The 20,773-nt window shown below is 45.9% G+C and overlaps 1 protein-coding gene across 1 annotated transcript in view; it reads right to left on the reverse strand.

The window, feature by feature from the left end:
• Positions 1-20,773, reverse strand: part of LRIG1 (leucine rich repeats and immunoglobulin like domains 1) — a 109,688-nt gene that overhangs the window by 9,331 nt on the left and 79,584 nt on the right. Inside the window, exons 6-11 of the mRNA XM_011358502.2 lie at positions 19,831-19,974; positions 17,029-17,172; positions 14,943-15,023; positions 8,875-8,946; positions 8,304-8,375; positions 5,023-5,186 (exon numbers count right to left, since the gene is read on the reverse strand). Of these exons, the coding sequence (XP_011356804.1) occupies positions 5,023-5,186; positions 8,304-8,375; positions 8,875-8,946; positions 14,943-15,023; positions 17,029-17,172; positions 19,831-19,974 (677 nt within the window). The remainder of the gene's footprint in view (positions 1-5,022; positions 5,187-8,303; positions 8,376-8,874; positions 8,947-14,942; positions 15,024-17,028; positions 17,173-19,830; positions 19,975-20,773) is intronic.

Here is a 20,773-nt window from a genome sequence, read left to right on the forward strand (position 1 = left end):
CTGGTAGAGCTGGTACAGCCACTATGGAAAACAGTATGGAGGTTCCTCAAAAAGTTAAGGATATAATTACCATATGACCCAGCAATCCCTCTTCTTGGTATTTACCCCCAAAATTTGGAAACATTTATCCATAACGATATATGTACACCCTTATGTTCACTGCAGCATTATTCATAGTGGCCGAGACATGCAAACAGCTGAAATGTCCTTCGATAGATGATTAAAGAAAGTGTGGTACATATATACAGTAGAATACCACTCAGTCATAAGAAAAGATGAAATACTGCCATTTGCAACAATATGGATGAATCTTGAGAATATCATGCAAAGTGAAATAAGTCAGATGGAAAAAGTTAAAAACCAAATGATTTCACCCATGTAGGATATAAAACTGAAAGCAACAAACAAACAAGACAAACAAACAAAAACTCATAGGCACAGACAACAGTTTAGTGGTTACCAGAGGGAACGGGGGGGGGGGCGTGTAGAAAAGGGTAAAGGGGGTCAAATATATGGCGACAGAAGGAGATATGACTTTGAGTGGTGAACACACAATACAATATACAGATGTATTATATAACTGTACAATTAAAACCTGTTTTATTATTTTATTAACCAATGTCATCCCAATAAATTTAATAAAATTTTTTATAAAAGAAATACTAAAAGGAATCACTCAGGCTGAAACGAAAGGGTGGACACAAATAAAGGAACACTCAAAATATATAAAATTTGGAATGAAAGAAGGGATATTATAGCAATAAATGGGAATAATTACTATGAAAAACTGTATGCCCATAAATTAGATAACCTGTCTAACATGCACAAATTCTGAGAAAGAACAAACTACCAAAACTGACTCTAAGGATAGAAAATTTGAAAAGATGTAACAAGAGACTGACTTAATAATTTTAAAACTTCCCACAAAGAAAAGCCAAGACCCAAATGGCTACTACTGGTGAACTCTACCAAACATTTAAAAAAAAATTATCACTAATCTTTTATGAACTCTTCCAAAAAAATAGATGAGGAGGGAACATGTCCCAACTCCATCCTATGAGGCAGGTATTAACTATTAACAAAACAGACAAAAACAAACAAACAAACAAACAACACAGAAAAAAAGAAGAAAAAGAAAACTACATATCTTTATAAGTATAGATTCAAAAATCCTCAACAAACATACCAGCAAATCAAACCTCACAATATATAAAAAGAATTATATAGCATAAGCACATGGGATTTATCTCAGGAATACAAGGTTGGTTCAACATCCAAAAATCAATGTATTATACCATATCAATAAAATAAAGGGAAAAAACCCCACCTGATCACATCAACAGATGCAGGAAAAGCATCTGACAAAATCTGACACCCTTTAATGATAAAAACACTCAACACAGCTAACATCATACTTAATGGTGAAAGACTAAATGTGTCTTTCCTCTGAGATCAGGAAAAAGACAAGGATTTATGCCCTCTTCATTTCTACTCAACACTGTTGGAGGTTCTAGCCTGAGCAATTAGGCAAAAATAAATAAATAAAAGGCACGCACCAAAAAGAATAAAAAACATGTACACTGAAAACTTCAAAGCATCACTGAAAGAAATCACGACAGAGCTTAAAAAAAAAAAAAATAAAAGGAAAGACATCTCATGTTCATGGATTGGGAAGGGGTCGTATTAAGATAGCAATACAATGCAATCCCCGTTTCAAAATCCCAATTGTCTTAATCGTGGAGATTGACAAACTCATCCAAAATTTTACAGGGAAATGCAAGGAAACCACAATAGTCAAAACAATCTTCAAAAAAGAATAAAATTGGAAGACTACATAAGAACTAAAATCATAAAACTCTTACAAGAAAACATAGGTATAAATCTTTGTGACCTTGTCTCAGGCAATAGTTTCTTAGATACAACATCTAAAGTACAAATGACGAAAGAAAAAAAATAGAGAAATTGGACTTCTTCAAAATTTAAAATTTTTGTGCTTCAACCATCAAAAAAAATGAAAAAATAATCCACTAGGAGAAAATATTGGCAAATCATATTATCTAATGAGGGTCTAGTATCTCTAATATAAAGAACTCTTAGAACTCAAGACAAATGACCCAATTAAAACATGGGCAAAGAATATGAATAGCCATTATTCCAAAGCAGATATACCTATATCCAGTAAACATGTGACAACATGGTTAACATCATTAGTCATTAGGAAAAGGCAAATCAAAACCAAAATGAGACTCCCACTTCACATTGACTAGTACAGATAAAATAAAAAAGACAGTAACAAATGTTGACAAGGATGCAGAGAAATTGAAACCCTCACACACTGCTGGTGGGAATGTAAAATGAAACAGCCACTTCAGAAAACAGTTTGACAGTTCTTCAAAAAGTTAAACATGTAGTTTCTATATGACCCAGCAATTCCATTTCTAGGTATTTCCCCAAGAGAATGCACACAAAAACTTGAACACACCATTCATAGCAGCATTATTTATAATAACCCAAAACTAGACATAACCTCAATGTCCATCATCTGATGAAAAGATAAGTAAAATGCATATGCATACACTGATTATTCAGCTACTAAAAAAAAAAAAAAAAGAATGAAGTACCGATACCTGGTAAAAAAAATTATGCTAAGTAGAAAAAGCCAATCACAAAAGACTACATATTGTAGGATTCCACTTATATAAAACATCAAGAATATGTAAATCATAGAGACGTAATGTAGAATAGTGGCTGCAGGGCCTGGGGACAGCAAAGAAGAGAGTGACTGCTGATGGGTATTGGGTTTCTTTCAGAAGTGATAAAAATCTTTCAAAATTAGAACTGAGGGTTACACAACTTTTCAATATTGTAAAAACCATCAAACTGTATACTTTAAAGGGGTGAATTTTATGGGATATAAATTATATTTCTTTTTAAAAACAGCTTTATTGAAATACAATTCAGCTATTTAAAGTACATAATTCTATGGCTTTTAGTATATTCACAAATATATGCAACCATCATCACAATTTTTAAAATACTTTCTTCACCTTAAAAACAAACTCCATACCTTTCAGCTACTATCCCTTCTCCCTCCGTCCCTCCCCAGCCCTAAGCAACCACTAATCCAACTTTACACTTGTATAGGTTTCCCTATTCTGGACATTTCCTATGACTGGAATCCTACAATATGTGGTCTTCTGTGACTGATTTCTTTCACTTAGAATAAGACTCCACGGTTCACCTGTGTTGTATAACTGACTCTTTTTTTGTAGCCTAATGATACACCACTGTATGGTTACACCACATTGCAGTTATCCATTTATCACTTGGTGGGCATTTGGGTAATTTCCGCTTTTTGGCTATTATGAGTAACTGCGATAAACATTCATGTACACATTTTTATGTGGACATGTATTTTCATTTCTCTTCAGTATATACCTAAGAGTACAATTGCTAGGTCATATTGTAACTCTATATCTGGCTGTTTGAGAGACTAACAGACTGTTTTCCAAAGCAGCTACACCATTTTACATTCCCACCAGCACTACAGGAAGGTTCAGATTTTTTCCCATCCTCACCAACACTATTTACCTGAATTTTGATTCTAGCTATTCCTCCAATGGGTGGGAAGTGATCATATTTCAATTTTATAAAATATGAGTGCAGCGTATTTTATAATAGCCTGGATCTTTGATCTCCTGCTAAGTATATTTATGATCCCCATTAACACTAGATTGTTTTGGTGGGAACCTGAGTTAACAAGCAGAGGTAGGGCTAAGAGATGTGGGATAAACAACTGCTATTATCCAAAAGATGCCAGGGCCACAGGTTGGAGGCTACATGTGGCATGTCAAAAGTCCTACCTTGGCACATCCAAAGGGAAAGACTATGCCCCATGGCAGGAAAGAGGGCACAAGGAGAGCTCTATATTAGTGGTCAATGACCAAGTATCTGATGAACAATGGACTGCACAGCCATTTTGTCCTAGAGAACGTGAGCACACGCTTACATTCTACATGGACGTTCCCATAAGACTATCAGTAAGAAAAGCTGCTATCACACTGATAAGAGTTTTTAAGGCTTTTTGCTGAAATGGATCAGGAGAAAGGTGGGCAAGCCTTCTCTCAGAAGGTGCTGCTGGTGGTGGGTGGATGCGAGGAAGGAGGGCACTTGTATCTTGACGTCAGCAGGCACACTGGCCATTGCTCTACCCAAAAAAGGACAGAGAAGTGGACCACAGGGGTCTGTCCCCATACTGCTAGAGGAGCTACTATTAGGATCATCACAGCAGGGACCGCAGAGCTCAGGGCAGACTGGGGCGGACAGAGGCAGAAGGGAATCACACCTGCCCAGCAGTTCCATTCAGGCCTGGGAATCCCACCCTCGCTCTGGGAACAACTCAAAACCCACCACATTCTTTAACCACATAAGACTGTGAGGTTGCATTATTCCTATCTTCAGTGCGCTAAACCCCAACCACCCCTGGTCAAAAGATGGCAAGAGCTATGTTACAACAACAGAAGGAAAAAAGAATTTCAAGCTATGAGTAGAGATTTCAGTGGTTTGGAGAAACAGCAAGCGTGCAAGTCAACATTAAGGAATTATTTTTACTAGCAACTGTTCTCCTGAGACTTGTTCTTCCTGTATTTAACTTTTCATTCTTGGGGTTGGAAAGAAACACACATTAAAACCCGAGCCTCATGCACTGAGGAAAGTCACAGCTAAACCTGGGCACCAGAGCCCTCTTGAAACAACACAACTATCTTCCTGTAACTGATTATTCTGATCTGTAATTGAGCCAACTCATGTTCCCTTCTCATTAAATGCATGTAGTCCAAGAACCACATAATGAGGCAACTATATAGTAAATACTATGTGTGGTTCCAGTGGGAAATAAATTGCATCCAGCAGCTGACTGGTGACCACGAGCTGGGGTTTAACTCTGATCATAGGAATCACTCCCATAACGAAGAGTTCCTCCTTGCTTTTCATAGGGAAAAAAAATGAGAACGATAACCTTACCACACACGAAACTCTCTGATGGCACAGAGAAAATGCTCTGGCCCTTCAGTGATTCTGGGTGGGCACAGGTGGCCGTCACGAAGGCCTGCAGCATCCTGCCCAGTAACCATGGGGGCAGCCACTTCAGCTGGCAGTCGCAGAGGAAGCTATCACTGCTGATACGGCTGAAAGAAAAATACAAGGGACATTTGAGGTGTGACTGAAAAAAAGGAATATTCTCTCAGAACACAGCACAATCAATCACCTCTGATCAGCTTCTGTCGTTCACACCAGCCAAGTGGAATGGCAATGATTTTTCTCAAGGTTCCTCTCCAATGACCCAGCGCAGTACATATAATCTACTTGGAGATTTTGATAAAATGCATCTCTGGCTCAGTACATCAGGGGTGGAATTCAAAATTCTGCATTTCTAGTCATTTCTCGGGTGATGCTGACAGGAGCACACTCTGAGTAGCAACAACCTGGAGTTCACACACAGTCTTAGATAGACACTGCTCTTATATGACCCTTGGGAGTCTGGCTAACCGCTCCTGGCCTTTGACCGCCAAACAGAGAGGAGTAACACTGTCCCCTCTCTGCTTGTTTCTACTCTCCTGATAAGCTACTGGGAGCTTCCAAATTCAGCCTGGACTTTGATCTAAATTCTGAAACAAGTTCTGAGAAGGGCTCTATTTCTATGTGACTTTTTTTATTTGGAAAAGCTGCATGTTTTCTCCCAAGTGTAAGCTTGGCCAATGCGCTTCCCTCTTGTCTGTATATTTATCTCTACACCAGCACTATTCAGGAGGCCAGCAGATTTCAGCTTTGCTCCTTAAATAGTGCTTGTTAGTTAATTGCCACTGCCCGGGGAGCATGAGAATGCACAACTTTAGTTTTGTGAGGCTCCAACCAAAACAGAGAATATTTTCTTTTTCATTTCTCAGCAACTGAGGATCAGCTCTTTAAACAGAATTGCAATGACCATCTCAGTGGACATTCCTTCCTGAGGAGTCACTCGAAGATAAGTCAACCAAAGAGTCTAACTGCCCTGTTCCTGGAAGACCTCAAGGTCATGAGCTAAAGAATGGAGGCCAGCCCACAGCAAGGATGAAGACCGAGAAAGGAAACACATGGGCTTCCCTGTAACAAACTGTCTCCAGTACACGGTGACAGGGAATACAAATGTGCTCAAAAATTCCAAAACATCACATGGGCCAATAGCATGGCAACGGCTCCTCCTTCACCCACCATTTTCCTCAGTCAAGCACAGCGACCAAGCGGACCATTTTTTTGTTTTCTTCTATTTCAGTCAGGCCTTCTAAGAGAGAAACTATCAAACTAGTAAACAGCAAAGAGGGGTGAAACTGAAGCCCAAGAATCCTCACTGTTCCCAGATTAGTTAGGCATTTTAAACTTATTAAAATTACTTTGGTAAGTACTTTTACAAACTGAAATAAGTGATCTCAAAGCTTTTATACCTGGGATGCTTGCCCATGTTAGACCTAAAATCAGCATTAGATTTTGTATTTTTATTTAATGGGCAGGTAGCTCTGTGCTTAGATATACCTGGAGGGCCATGCTGGTTACTGTGGGACCAAGGGGCTCTCAGAACTCACTGTGTGTATTTTTATTTAATGGGCAGGTAGCTCTGTGCTTAGATATACCTGGAGGGCCATGCTGGTTACTGTGGGACCAAGGGCCTCTCAGAACTCACTCACCGACTCCTGCTCAGCACCTGGGGACCTTCCCAGAATGGGCTGCGTGTAGTGGTTGGGAAGGCCGCCTCCTGGCACTGGAAAACTTGTAAGCCTCGGGGAAGAGCAGAAAGGAACTCTCTCTCTGTCAGAAGCACCTATGGCTGGGTACTACTGAACATGAACGTCAAGAGGAAGATACTGGGCCTTCACTGTGAGATTTTAGGCAATTATGTGGGGATGAGGACATATTTCTTTGGCGCCACAGAAACAAACTGGGGAAAACAAATTTGACATTTGTCCTTAATCAGAAATGTGTATGGACAGGGTCAAGCCTCACGTCACACATTTGGTATATTTGTTGGGCCTAGGTCCCCTGAGGATTTCCTTTTCTTCCACAAAGAAACCCACCTCAAATAGGAGTCCAGACCTCAGGAGCCAATGGGCACTCGGGGTGGAGAGAAAGCTTTCCTAAAGAATGAGTTACGACCAACAGGACAGATGGAGAGGAAATGGAGCCAAACAGTGAGGACAGTGTCCCCCTGACCTCCATTCCACTTACACACGTTACTTTATAGACAAACAAAGACTGGATTGAAAACTGGACAAGGGATTGCCAGCAACCCCAAAGCTCTACAGATTCCCACTACTCATCCTTCAACTGGAAGTGCAGTCTTGTCAACTGCTAACAGGCACCACCTTCCACAGCTCCCGCCTCCAGCCATCCCAACACTCTGCTGGCTTACATCATGCATTTTCATGATTCCAACTCAAAGTGTGTTTCTAATCATTGCTTGTGGAAATTTACCCAGAGGATGACTAAGTGCATAGTACAACCTGCCGTGATCCAATGGGGAAAGAAAATGACCAAGTGGAACTGTTTCTCCCATCAGAAAGCCAAGCCCAGGGCCAGCCACAGCTGGGTACATGCAGCAACTGATGGAAACTCAGGCGGGGGGGCCAAGGCTGAGCCTCCAGAACTTCGCTGAAGCATTTCAGGGAGAGGGGTGTCCGAGCACCTGGAAGGGCCCAGTTAATCCAAACAAGAAAACTGTCTCAGGCCGAAAAAAAAAATCTTCTTTCCCTGTCCTTCCCTCTTTCTCTCAAAATACTTCCTTTTTCATTAAATCAGATCTTTTTTACTTCCAACATTGTATTTGAAAGTTTCAAAAAGAGAAAGATTGAAAGAAATGCACTATGAACACTCACACTCACCACTTAGATATTACAATAAATGTTTTGCTATATACATGCTTCATCACATATCTATCCACGTATACATTGTTCTAAGAATTCCCATTCCAAGATCATGACCCTGCTATAAAAGGGCATCTACTTGGCTGCTTCTTGCTACAATGCAGTTGAGTTGTCATGACAAAGACGCTATGGCCCATGAAGCTGAAAATATTTACAACGTGGCCCTTTAAGAGAAAGTGCGCTTACCCTTGATCCAAAATAAGCCGCCCACAAGGCATTATTTTAAAGACATTTTTACTTACACACAAAGGATCATGATTACATAAAATAAGGTATAATGCAAGTAAAGCACTTCTTACTCTGAAATTCTCTACTCATGTAAACTAGGTCCTCGAAATCCCAGGTACTTACAGCTCCTTAAGATTCTTCATCTTCACAAAGGCATCAAACTGAACAGATCTGATAGCATTCTCTCCAAGGTTCCTGCAAAAGAATACTCTACTTATGCAAAGCACTCCAGGCATCCTCAAGTCAGCCCCTGTGTGAGCCAAGAGGTGCAACCATACCAGGGGAAAACCTCTGGGCTAAACCCAACGTGTACTCAGCACTGTTAAGCTGTTGTAGTGGACATATCAGCCTGGGCCAGCATAAAGTGCCCTGTTGAAAGTGGAAAGGAAACCAGAGGCCTGTGGAGGAGCTGGTAAAATGGCGAGGCAGGGCGAGAGGAGGGAGGAGGGGATTTGTCCGAACACCAAGAGTGTTAACTGCGTGCTCGCCGACTGGCCATATGTTCTGTAACTGTTCCTGGCATAGGCAAAATAAAGGCCAAAGTTGAAGCCGACTTATGATGAGAAGGAAGCAGCTGGCATTTCCAAATCGCCTGTTTCTTGGTTTACAAAGATGCGATTAGATTGCTAGCAGACTTCCCAGGCAGCCACATTTGGCAGGCCTGGGGTCAGGGAAAGTCTGGCATGATACTCACAGGTGCTCCAAGCCGTCCAGCCCCAAGAATGCTCTCTTTGCCACAGACTTGATCTTGTTTCCAAACAGTGTCCTGCATTTTCCAAACACCCAAAAAACAGGGGGAGGGAGGTAGAGATGGGGTAGACGGGGAGAGATGAGGGAGGGGTGGGCAAAAGAGAACACACAATTAGGACAGTGCTATCTGATAAGTCTGTCCAGTGAGAGGCAGGTGGAAATCTGACCTGCGCTGAGCTTACGGGTCTGAAGTATGCAGGCCTTCCCCTTTCTGAAATGAAATACTTTTATCTTTATTAGAATTTAACAGTGATGACAGGATGGAATTGCATGCACCGTCTTGCCTTAAAAGGCCTCTTACGATGTTAAGTGGAAATCACCTTGTCCAACCCATGCTGCCTCTCTCCAAGGACCACCCAAGGCTGGGGGGTGCGGGGGGGTGGGGCGGTGAAGTTTAGCCATGGCCTCATAGAAGGGGGTACTGATCACCGTGTCAGTGAGAAGAGGCAGAGTTAGGGAAGGTAATGAAAACTCTAAAACCAAAAACTACCACCCCCTTTTGAAAACTGCATTCTGGGGATAAAGGTTCCTAAAGGAGGCAAGAAAATGGGTCCACTGAGATGGCGCCCTAGCTCTTTGCATCTGAAGTCTCCCCAAAGCAAGCTGCAACTCTGCCTATAAGAAGGCCCCTCAAGGCCTAGAGGGCCACTGTGCTTTGGCCTGTTTAGCAGGAGCCAAGATTGCCACTGATGTTAATGGGCCCGGGCTCATAAAATCCCATGTAGACATGTTCCTGAAAGTCAACCTCGTAGGTTATCTGTTGCCTGTGCCCCTCGGCCGTACCCATGAGAAGGGACTCCTGTTTCCAGGCAATTCCAACTATGGCCTTAGCAACGACTATTGAGTTTTCTTAGGAACCAAAATCTGCCCCCCTGCAATACACAAGGAAGAAATGAATGCTTCTTCCACTGGGCTATGTAATCCAAAGGAAAGTCTGTTACCGGACTTCTGGACAATGGAGGGGGAGGAACACAACACCTAGAGTATGCCGGACATTGGGAATGAAGAGAATCAAGGTTTCAGTTTTTCCATCCTCATCAGATGCTCTGATGGGAGCCCACCAAGGTGTTCCCTCCAACTCCTGTTAGCATAGAAAACTGTCTGCCTGTGAACACCTGAAGGTAATGCTGATGGTCAGCTGTGTGGGCTTTTCAACTTTGATGCCCATCGGGATTATCCTCTAGGGTTTGGTAAAAATGTGGACTGCGGGAAGTCAACTCCTGGGAAATCTCAGACTTGTCAGATCTGGGATAGGAACTTCTAGGCAACAGGTACAGGTGGTCAGGACAGAAAGCCTTTGGCAAAAGCTAATCTGGTTCAGCCTGTCATAGCGGGGGTTGAGGGAATAGATTCCTTATCCAAGATCCCACCGAGAATCAGAAGAAAAATCTGAACAAAAAGCCAGCTCTACATTCAGACCTGCATCAAGAATGGGACTCACAAGAAAAAACAGCAAGCACCAGACCCTCCCTAAAAGGAGAAAAGAAAGGAAGTGTGAGCCTTGAAGAAATCCAAAGATGTCAGAGCAGCCCATACAGATCCCAGTTTCAACCTAATTGCAAGGGGCCCCTGGGGCCACCTGGGGAAATTCCCATCTTCAGGAAGACAGGATCAAATGCGCCAGGAGGAGGTGCTTTCTCAACCTGCTCCCTCGGGCACCACAGGCCCCCACTTCTGGGGCATCCCCACCAGTGGGGCTTCCCGATGCCCCCCACTGCCTGAGGAACAGACTCTTGGGTCCTCCATTCATGCAGCCCCATCAGTAATTATGAGTCCAGCCTTCAGACAAAGCCAGCTCTGTTTCCTGCCTCTGGAGGCTAAAGGGCCACAAAGGCCAAAGACCCCTTTGCCTTTTCTTTCTCTCCAAGGCAGTCTGCATGGATGTGAAAACAATCTCATCCTGAAAGAGTCCACAACCTCTCTCAATTTGAAGCTTTTATTTTAAAACAAATAAACCACACAGACACCATGCTAACTTAGGCTCCCCAACCACAGAACTAGCTGAGCAAATAACAGCACATGGGGCACTAAACCCAAGTGCTTCCAGAGTGCTGCCAACTTCTCACTTACTCAGATCCCCCAGGCCGAAGCACTGTGTGCTCCAGGTCTCAGTAAAACGTACTGAACTGTGCAGTGAAATCTCCCATAAACTAGATCCAGGAAAAAACTGTGCTTCACTTCGGCCTTTAAATATTAGTCACACTGACCTCTTTTACAATGTGGGCAGGCTGTTATTTCTAATGGTGACAATAGCGATAAAACAAACTCTCAAATTCTCAATTATGCAGGGGCGAATCATCTTGTTGGTAGATTAAAACAGGTCCTTACATTCTCCCAGCAGACATCTGGGGGCTGGGAGCTGGTGCTCAAGCTAGCAGACTGTGACGGTTCTAATAAAAGGCTGCTCTGTGGAGAAAGGAGAGCTGGACTGCGAGCCTGGAGGATGCTCATTCTTTCTCACATGGTAGTGGGCAATTGAGACTTGGCTGCACCTGATCCAGAGCTCCTCGTGAAGGGCCGGTTGGCCCGAGCTGCCCGCACCACCAACTCAAAGCGGACACTGACTCTGGAGAGTCACCTATCAAATCCTCTCACACGTCTCCCAGCCAGCCCAGCCAAACTCTCCCAAAGGTCTCTGGGCTCTTGCTAAAGCAATCCTGCAGGTCCTGGGGGGCGGGGTGCGAAGGTGGTGCTGGCACTGACTGGGAGTAGCCCTTCCCCACCTCTCAACAACGAATACCACTGAGAAGACAGGAGGGGCAACTACTCCCCCGCTGGAGGACAGCGCCTACCTAGGCCCACTCCGCCCCACGGAAATCGAGGGGCTTAGTCCCAAAACCAAGTTCTGCATATTGCCCCCAACACTCCCTGTCACACACACCACTCTGTGTAATTCAACCCCCTTTCCCAAGGAATGCCATGGAGAGAGCTGGAACCATGGGGTAGGAGCTTGCATCGTCCACTGTACACAAGTGACTCAACGCTCCTCTCTGCCCCTAGTTTGTGCTGCATACGCCCTTCCCTCTTCATGCCTTGTGACGCTGTGCAGGCCCCCAGCAGGTGTTCCATAAACATTCGGAAAGGGGGGCCACAGGATAGATCAGTGTAATAATCAAAGGCCAACTACGGAGAAAAGAACCTGCGAGAATCTAGGAGCATTTTCGCCTTGCCAGGAAACTTCAGTTTGAACAACTATCCAAAATGGCTGTGCTCAGCAGCTGCAAAACGTAAGGCAGGGCCACATCCACCCAATCTTCAGAGACAGAAGCCTTTTATAGCTCTGCTGCTCACTTGCTCTTTTCTTGGAAAACATTTTAATTTAGGTCTGGCCTCTTGCATGGCAGAAAGGACCCTAAGTCCTGGCATAACTGAGTGAAGGCCAGAGAGGGTTTCGTTTCTGCCTTCCCATTCTGAGGTAAACCCCTGACACCACTCAAGTGCTTCAAAGGCAGGCCTGCAGTAGGTCACAGGGACTCAGAGCGCTGACTGCAGCCCCAGAGGCTGAATAAGTACATGAGACACAACAGCTCTAGAGGGGCAGCCCTTCTCTGTGCTGACATGCTCCCCACTGCTAATGGATCCCAACAGACTTGCCAGCAGGGCACTCAGATGGTGTCATGGCCAAGTCTCCCAGCCATGGCGATGCCAAAGAGCTTCCAGGCTATGGTCTGAGGAGACTGAGTGGGCAGAAGGTCAAAGCAGCACTGGTTACTTCCTTCTTCCCTTCCCTGACCCTTCTTTTCCCTCCTTTTCTCCCTCCTTTCCCTTCCCTTCCTTCTTTCCTTTCACAATGTTTACTCAACATCTTCCATATGCCACGCATAGTGGCTTTTAACCACTATGGACTATGCACCAGGATCACAGGAAAGCATTTACTCTCCTCCTCCCCTTTTAACATGGAAGATTTCATACACCATCACAGGCAGACGAAGAGTGTCATGAACCTCACATACAGCTGCAACCACCATCCAATCATGTCAGTCTTATTTCATCTCTGCCTCTATCCACTTCCCATTCCCCAACCTGGCCAGACGATTGGGAATCCAAATCATAGGCATCACCTTTTTTTCTTAATCCAAGAGGAAGAAAATTCTTCCTTTTTTTTTGCAACATACTCATGATACCATCCCATTTAAATAACTGCATATATTTAATCATACAAAAGAATTAACTGTTATTGTACCAACTTCCCCTAACTATGTGCATTTCTCCATTTTTTTTTTTTTTTTTGGAAACAGATACAAAGCCTCCAGCCCCAAGATTCTGATCAGTGGGACTGGGTGGGAGGGCTAGAGACCCTGCATTTTAACAAGTTCTCTGGAGTCTCAGTCCCAGGTCAGTATGGAACCCACTGCTTCTGGGGCACCCACGTCAAATAGCACAGCACAACTGAGGAACACTTGGGCTCATGCTAACTTCTTGGGACTTTAATAGAACTGTGGAACCTAATCCAGGAGGCTGAAGTGGAAAAAACACAAGGGAACCGACAGCAGGCAATAGGAAGGTGACATCAGGCTACGAACACAGCATGGTTTATGTAAAAGTCCTGGCACCCCCGAGGGCCAGCCTACCTCACATGGGGAAGAAGAGCCTCCTTGAAGCCATGACACCCAAGAATGGCTCCAAGTTCCACTGAAGGGACATGCCCCGCAAAGATGCAATGGCACCATCCACTGTCCCCACCCTCACCCATCTATTAGTTATGGCTGAGGCATCACACAGGGAGGAGTGTGCTGAATGGCTGCCCAGGTGCCCTCTGCCCCAGGAGCCAAACTCCCATCTCTTCAGGTGAGTGCATTCCTTCTGCCTCACCCCACTGTGCTATCCTGGGTAAAGGGGCCAGGAGGTGAGGGAGGAGAGAGTATTTTTGTTTTAGGGAAGAAAAAGAAAGACTGACAGGCATTCCTGACATGCTGTCAGAATACAGAACACTCAAGAAGAGACACAATCCTCAGAGAGCCCAAATAGCTTCTTCTTACTCAGAACTCTCTGAGTATAAAAGGTGTGAAAAACCCCGCTTTTCAAAACAAATCGGAAACATTAAAAGACTCTCCCTACCACAGGCTTTCCTAAGGCCTCATACTACACTGCTGCTTTCAAAATATTTACTTTACATTCTACATGGCTTGTTGTCAGGGACAGGCTTGGGGAAATGGAGTGGTGACTGTCTTCTGTGTCTGGTCCTCCTTCAAACTCTCCTTCTGAGAGGCTAGTAGACAGTAATAATTGTTCCAATCCCCACTCTTGTATGTGCCTTTGGTAGCATCTGCAGAAAGTGCTGGTGGGATGCAGAGAGAGAGGATGGGACAAGGGACATGCAACCCAGGCTTTAGGACCAGATAGGCAGATGCTGCCCCTGCACCTATCAGCTTGTGTGGTCTTGGGCAAAACTCCTTCAGCTCTGTTTCCTCAACTACAAAAAAGCTGCATAATAGAGCCTGCCCTCATGAGACTGTTAGATATATACACGCACCTCACAATATAACTGGAAAGTGCTAGGAGCTTAAAAAAATAAAACAAAAACATCAGAAACCTTGAATAAAAAATAGCTACTATATTATCTTTGGTAAATGATTGTTTCTGTTTAACATTATGATCAACAACAAAAATACTGACCAAAGACTCAAAACCTTCAAGAGTTACTCAGCTTTAGAGAGCTCACACAATTTCTAGAAATTGAGTAACACTCCGCTGTACAAAGAATAAAAAAAAAACTGGCTGTTTTCAAGTCAGTCATGAATTAAGTGGGAGAGAAGATCCAGCAGGCCTCCAGACACCAGGTCTTTCTTTGGCCCCAAAAAACTAATGCCCAGGGCGGTGATGAGACTACTGGAAAGAGAGAAGTCGGGAAGTCTCCCACTCTCTTATTCAGAGTTTTCTTCCCAAACAAAAGAAGATAAATGCGAGCCAGCTCTCCTCTGGCTTGGCCCAGAACAAAGGAGGTATGGGGGGGAGCCAAGAAATGCCTTCACATGCATAAGTCCCTCAGAACTTCAAACAAGACATACTCACAGCTTGCTGAGGCTGTCAAGCCCAGTGAAGGCACCACTGGTGTCCTCTATTGTGCCCGAAATCTCGTTATGGTCCAGATCCCTGGGGAGAAGACAGAGCTCACCATCCAGTCTGAGTTCTCAACTCTTTCTTCAACATAAGTTGAGAGAACAGACTGACACCCAATCTGTCCCCTCTAGGTGTATTCTAGCCGCCCAGCTGTGCTATACCATCAAGGGAAGTGCGCGCTGAGCCACAGGAAGCCCAAATTAGCACACCTTGCAGTGTGGCCTGGCTTTCTCAGCCTACCCACAAAGCTGACCCACCTTTTGAGCAAGCAGCTTCCCAGTCAGCTATGGCTGAGCCCTGGGAGAAAGACGGGGGTGCAGACAGGCCACAGGAAAGCCTGGTTTGTGTTCCACCCCTAAAAAAGCAGACATCTGGCCACTAGCACTGAAAATCAGCCAGATAGATTCTGTAAGGTTCCCATCTGCTCTCATACCAACCAGAGCCCCTTTTCTGGACTTGACCAAGAAATTGCAAAGGGCACCTGGAGGAAAGGGATGGTGATGAAAGAAGCTCCAGCATGGGGCCCTCCCAGAGGCCACCTCCATGCTGGCAAGTGGGTTTGAAACCTGGAGCCTACATTTTTCGCAGGGCCTACACAGGCCCTGACTCCAAGCCAGGGACGACATCTGGGTGCCGAGTCAGACTTGTGACCCATTTGCCAGGATAGGAGGATAAGGCCAACATTTTCAGCCCAGTCTCCTCCAACAATGCAATCACAAGGCCAATGACTCAGCTTCCTCCCTCAGCTTCTAAGGGCAGGTCACAGCGCCAGGCGAGAAGTCCCACCTGGCGCTAGGCCCCCATTCTGCTACACAGTCAGCCCTCTCCAACTTTCCACAAGGTTCTCGGTTCCTACACCTTCCTCTTCCAAGCCCTTGCAGATATGGGCCAGGAACAGAAAGGGATGCTTCGCTTGACTCCCATGAGAGCCTTTGGAAGGAATCAAAGTTGCCAACGGGGAGGGAGTTCTAACCACAAAGTGAAATGCTTGCTCTGACCTTTATTTTATAGCAGGAAGCTCAAAGAGCTGAGATTCTGCTGCTGGAAGGGACTTCTTTTAATGGGTTCCTCTCTATTATCTTCATACTGAAAAACTGGGGACCCAGAGCTGTGGCTTTGTGTGCCTGCTGCCTTGCTCCCAGCCTGGCTGCCAAAACTTTTCTTTCTGGCCCGCTCAGTCTGAACACTCCCTGCCTTGTTATTCAGGCCTTGCAAGGGCTCGAAGGCTGACCTCAGCTTGAAGAGCCTGGCATCCGGGCTCTTTCGCACTCTTCAAGGGCTCAGGATTAAAGCCTACCCTGCCCTCTCCACCAGGTGCAAGTGCAAAGGCCTCCCTCCCTCTTCCAATGGGACAGGCCCTCTCTCTGTAGTGAGGCATGCCTGGGAAGGAGGGCTCAGAACTCCTACCACTGTTAAAACTATACACTCCTCTTTGGGAGCTTCATGCCAATAACTGCCTGCAATTTCTCTGAAGCCAACAACTGAAAAATTTTAAGACCCCCGAGAAAAGCACCCTGCAGCAACTTCGTGCAACTCCACCCATAACAGGAACTTAGAGGGAAATGACATTATCGCCTACATTTTGTTAAATGACCCCTAGTGAGGCGCAAGGGAAAACACAGGATTCCCTGATTACCTCTCTTGGAAATGGGGCCTCCTGGACACAGGGTATGCTGGAGAAGTGCAAACGTTACCCCGAGAGACGAGCCTCAGCATTCCCTTGGTTCACACAGAAAATATCCTGGACTTAAAAATGGAAGTCGCAGAGGGAGGAAGACTCGAGACTGGAAAGACTGACCCCAGGGCCACTGTCCTGGAGGCTGCTCCAGCGCTTGGCCCAGGGAGGCTTTTCCCAGGAACAGGACCCCAGGATCCCGAACGTGACTGCGAGAATTAGCACACATAACAGGTCAGCTCTGGATCCAGTTCTGACTCACAGCCAATGAGAAGGGAAGTCAATGAAGCAGTTGGTTTGCTCTGGCCTGCCCTCCCAGCTGGGGGCCCCTTCAGTCTGTCAACCCCACACCGGAAGACATACAAGACGCGCAGGTTTTTGAGTCCCTTGAAGGCGCCTTCCGCGATGTGGCTGATGGAATTATGGCTGAGGCGCAGAATGCTCAAGCTACTCAGGTCGGCCAGGCTCTCCTCATCCAGCCGGGTGAGATTGTTGAAGGACAGAATCCTGAGGAAGGGGAGAGGGAAGCAAATGTCACCATAAGGTCACAGGGTTGCCCTCCTCTCTCCTCTCCTGAACATCAAGCCACATGCAGCCAGGTCTCAGTGGGAAGGGAATACCTCCACGAAAATCCCGAGGCCAAAAGTGGTTGGGCGGCTAGAAATCCGTCAGGGCCTACCACCCAGATAGTCTGACTCCTGGAATGTTTGTGGAGGTCCTGGAGACCAGGATGTGTGTTAAACTGTGGGGACTACATGGGAGTCTTAAACTTAAGAACCCTCAAGGGTCCAACCCTTTTATGTTGGTGCTCATGGCCATTCCTGATCCAGGCTATGAAGGACTTCTCACGGCAGTGGCCTGAGACTGGACAGGACCCCAGCGGGTTTTCACAGTGAGCAGGAAAGCCCAGTTAGACTCCTGACATTGGCCAGCAGAGGGCACCACTAGCCACAACCTGGAACAAGGCTTCGTAGAACTTAGTGCCTAACCTTTCTGTGGGACCAGTGGCTCCCACCTAGACTTCCTTGTCCCCCCCACCAGAGACAGCCTCTAAGTATGATCCCCCTACTGTAAGCAGGACAGGAAACATGTCCCCAAATCACACACCTTCCCTGAGTGTGAGAATCAAACCTTCCTTGCTCTCAGCACACCTCCTGCCCCCCAACACGGCCCTGGGTTGGTTACTTGGCATGTTAGTCATCTATCATTGAAAAATGGGAAATCTGGTCTGGGGCAGGAATATGGAAAATAAATTTGGAGAAGATTAATGAGTTTTTAAAGGCAGCAGGGAATAACATTCTTTCCCTCCTGGAGAAATAAGTCATAGTGCCTGTCAGTTGCAAAGACCTGGCAGGAGATCAAAATTACATCCTCACCTGCAATTAAAGAATTTAGCTTAAAGGAGGGGTGAGGAACACACTGGAAAGCAGTCCTAAATCTGGCTCCGAGGTTACCTGGGTGTCAGGCAAACTGCTAGGCTGATGAGGGCACACGTCTGTGACCTTCTCTGCCCCTTCTAAAGGGCACAGAAGACAGTCTCGCACTGCCCACCGGCCAGAGGGGCCCAGAAACCATGCCCTTCACCACCGCCATATCAACACCAGTGACTCAGAGGACTGCCCTTCACCTTACCCGTTAGTCAGGTCCGGGGGACTTAGAAGACCCCTCCCGCTTTCCCGTGGCTCCCAGGCCTGGACAACGGAAAACCGTCCTGGGGGGTTCCCTAGTGTGGTCACGGCCTAAGCAAAGAGCCTGTTGGAAGCCATCCACTACCACAGCAACTGCACTGCTGTGAAGGGTCCGGAAGCTAAATCCAAAGAGGGTTAACACATGTACACACAAAGAATCCAAGGAAAGTGAGCAAAAAGATAGAGGCAGGACTATTGATTTCTGCTTTAAGGAATGATGGATTCGCTGAAATATAAACTCCAGGTCTGAGTGGGGTGTATGAGAGGAAGGCATTTAGAAAGGGGAGAACATAGAAGCACAGATAAAAACACCAGTTATAAGACTCAACATTAAGTTTCAACGTCCCACTAAGTTTGTCTGGTGAGGTCAAGAGAGAGACAAGAAAGACAGAGGCTAGGCACTCAGCAATCATTTGCTCCAGTGGGTGAATCTTTTCCTACAGTCAAGCCTAGAAAAAAAGAAAATCTACCCAAACCCTCTTAAAAAAAAAAAAAAAAAAAGCACTCGATAAACTAGAATTGAGAAACCCTGAACATATTAAACTGAGATAAACACAGTGAGAGCCCACTTTTTTCCTCCAAAAGCATGAACCTCATAAGCACGGGACAGAAACAAAGGCACATGAGTATGCCCATTGAGTCCCAGGCAATACCACTTTCATTACCAGTCTCCCACCCTGACATGGTAAATAGCCCAAGCCAGCCCCTCCCAGAGAGAGTCTGTCCCTACCAGTTTCAGGAACCTTGGGCACCACCTTAGGAGTTCCCAGTCCCAGCCTGGGAGCCCTGTGTCTGGGAGTCTCCCAAAGGAAAGAAGGCGCTGTCCATCCTCAAGTGAAGTGTAAGCACAGTCACATCAGCACAGGAGCCTCCCTACCAGGCCAGGGCACCGCTACCTGGGGAAGGGGAGGAGCGAGTGCCGGGGCAACTTGTCTAAGGAAATGAAGGCAGAAACTACAAGGATGTGTAAATTCTTCCACCCATCAGTGTGTCCTCTCTTGCTCTCAGCGTCACTGTCCTTTCTGTGTTTGAGCCCAAAAAACCCCTTTATTAAAGAAGCCCATGTTACTTGTCATAGCCATTAACATACAATAGCTCTCAAAACAGCTGCAAGGAGAGCATTTCTATAGCTCGCCCTTTAACAGAGCACTCTACCTCTGTTAAGAAGGCCTTGGGGCAAAGGCTCCTTATAGTGTCCTGGGGCTACCACTGCAGGGGACACAGAGGGGGGATCAGGCAGGAGTCAAGCACAAATCACTGAGGTCTGCTGAATCCCAGGATCCTGCTCTGGGCCTGGTGGCTGGGCTCTGTCTTCTCTCAAACAGGCCACTGCCTGCTTCTGAGCACCCTCTCCACTTGAGCCCTCCTAAGTCCATGATGCTTCGAGACGTGCCAGACCTAGAGCTTCCTGGGCTCTGGAGCGGTCACATATAGGGAGTGTCTCTAACTGGCACATGGTAAAGCCGGGGACACTTACAACTCATGCAGCTTCTGGCAGAAGCTCCAGCCGTCACGGTTAATGCGGGAGATGGAGTTGTTGCTGAGGTGAAGCTGATGCAGGGCCGTGAGGCCATAGAGCGAGCCACTGTTCACTTCCACCAGGCTGTTGGACTCCAGGTGCCTGCAATGACAGTGACATGCAGGGTGAAGATGGGATGTCGCCTGTGGTACTCATTCATCCACTGCACAGACAGCAAGTGAGCAGCCACTTTGGACTGGACACTGGTTAGCACCAAAGACCTAACAATAGCTCATGAGATGTGTGTGTGTGAGCACACGTGCACACGTGTATGTGTGCATAGGGGACGGGAGAAGATAGGCAAACCAAAACAGATGGTGGTGAGTGTCCAGGCCAACTTAGAGATTTCAGAGGCCAAGAGGAAGCTTCCTAGAAGTGACCTTTTAGGCTGAGCACAGGTGAACCAGGCACGCAAATGGACAGAAGAGATCCTAGCACAGGGCAGAGCCCATGAAAGGAAGAGAAAGAGGGAACAGGAGGCAGATCTCATTCTCATCCTCATTTTGCAGATGAGGAAAGTGAGGCTGAGAGAAGAAGCTAGGTAACTTGTCTAAGATCCTATAGAATAGCAAGTAATGAGGGGCTGGAATTCAAAGCCAGGTTCGGCCAACCAAGTCTGGGCTCTGGGCCACTGCACCAAAAGACACGGCTTTAGCTCTGGGGTCAGATTTTTTATTTTCCCACCAAGAACAGACTGGGGTTTTAAAACCCAGTTTTGCCACTCTGAGCCCAAACATCTAGAAAATGAAGATATTCAAGACTATCAACTTCGTAGGGCTGTTGTAAGAAGGAAATACGAAAATGCATATCGGCGTTTCAGCACAGTGTTGAGAACTTTAGCTTCCACCAAGTTTATTAAGTAAACTTCTCGACACTGTACAACCTGGCCAGGGATGGCTCC

This window comes from Pteropus vampyrus, unplaced genomic scaffold, assembly GCF_000151845.1.
Source record: "Pteropus vampyrus isolate Shadow unplaced genomic scaffold, Pvam_2.0 Scaffold41, whole genome shotgun sequence".
NCBI classification, from domain to species: Eukaryota; Metazoa; Chordata; class Mammalia; order Chiroptera; family Pteropodidae; genus Pteropus; species Pteropus vampyrus.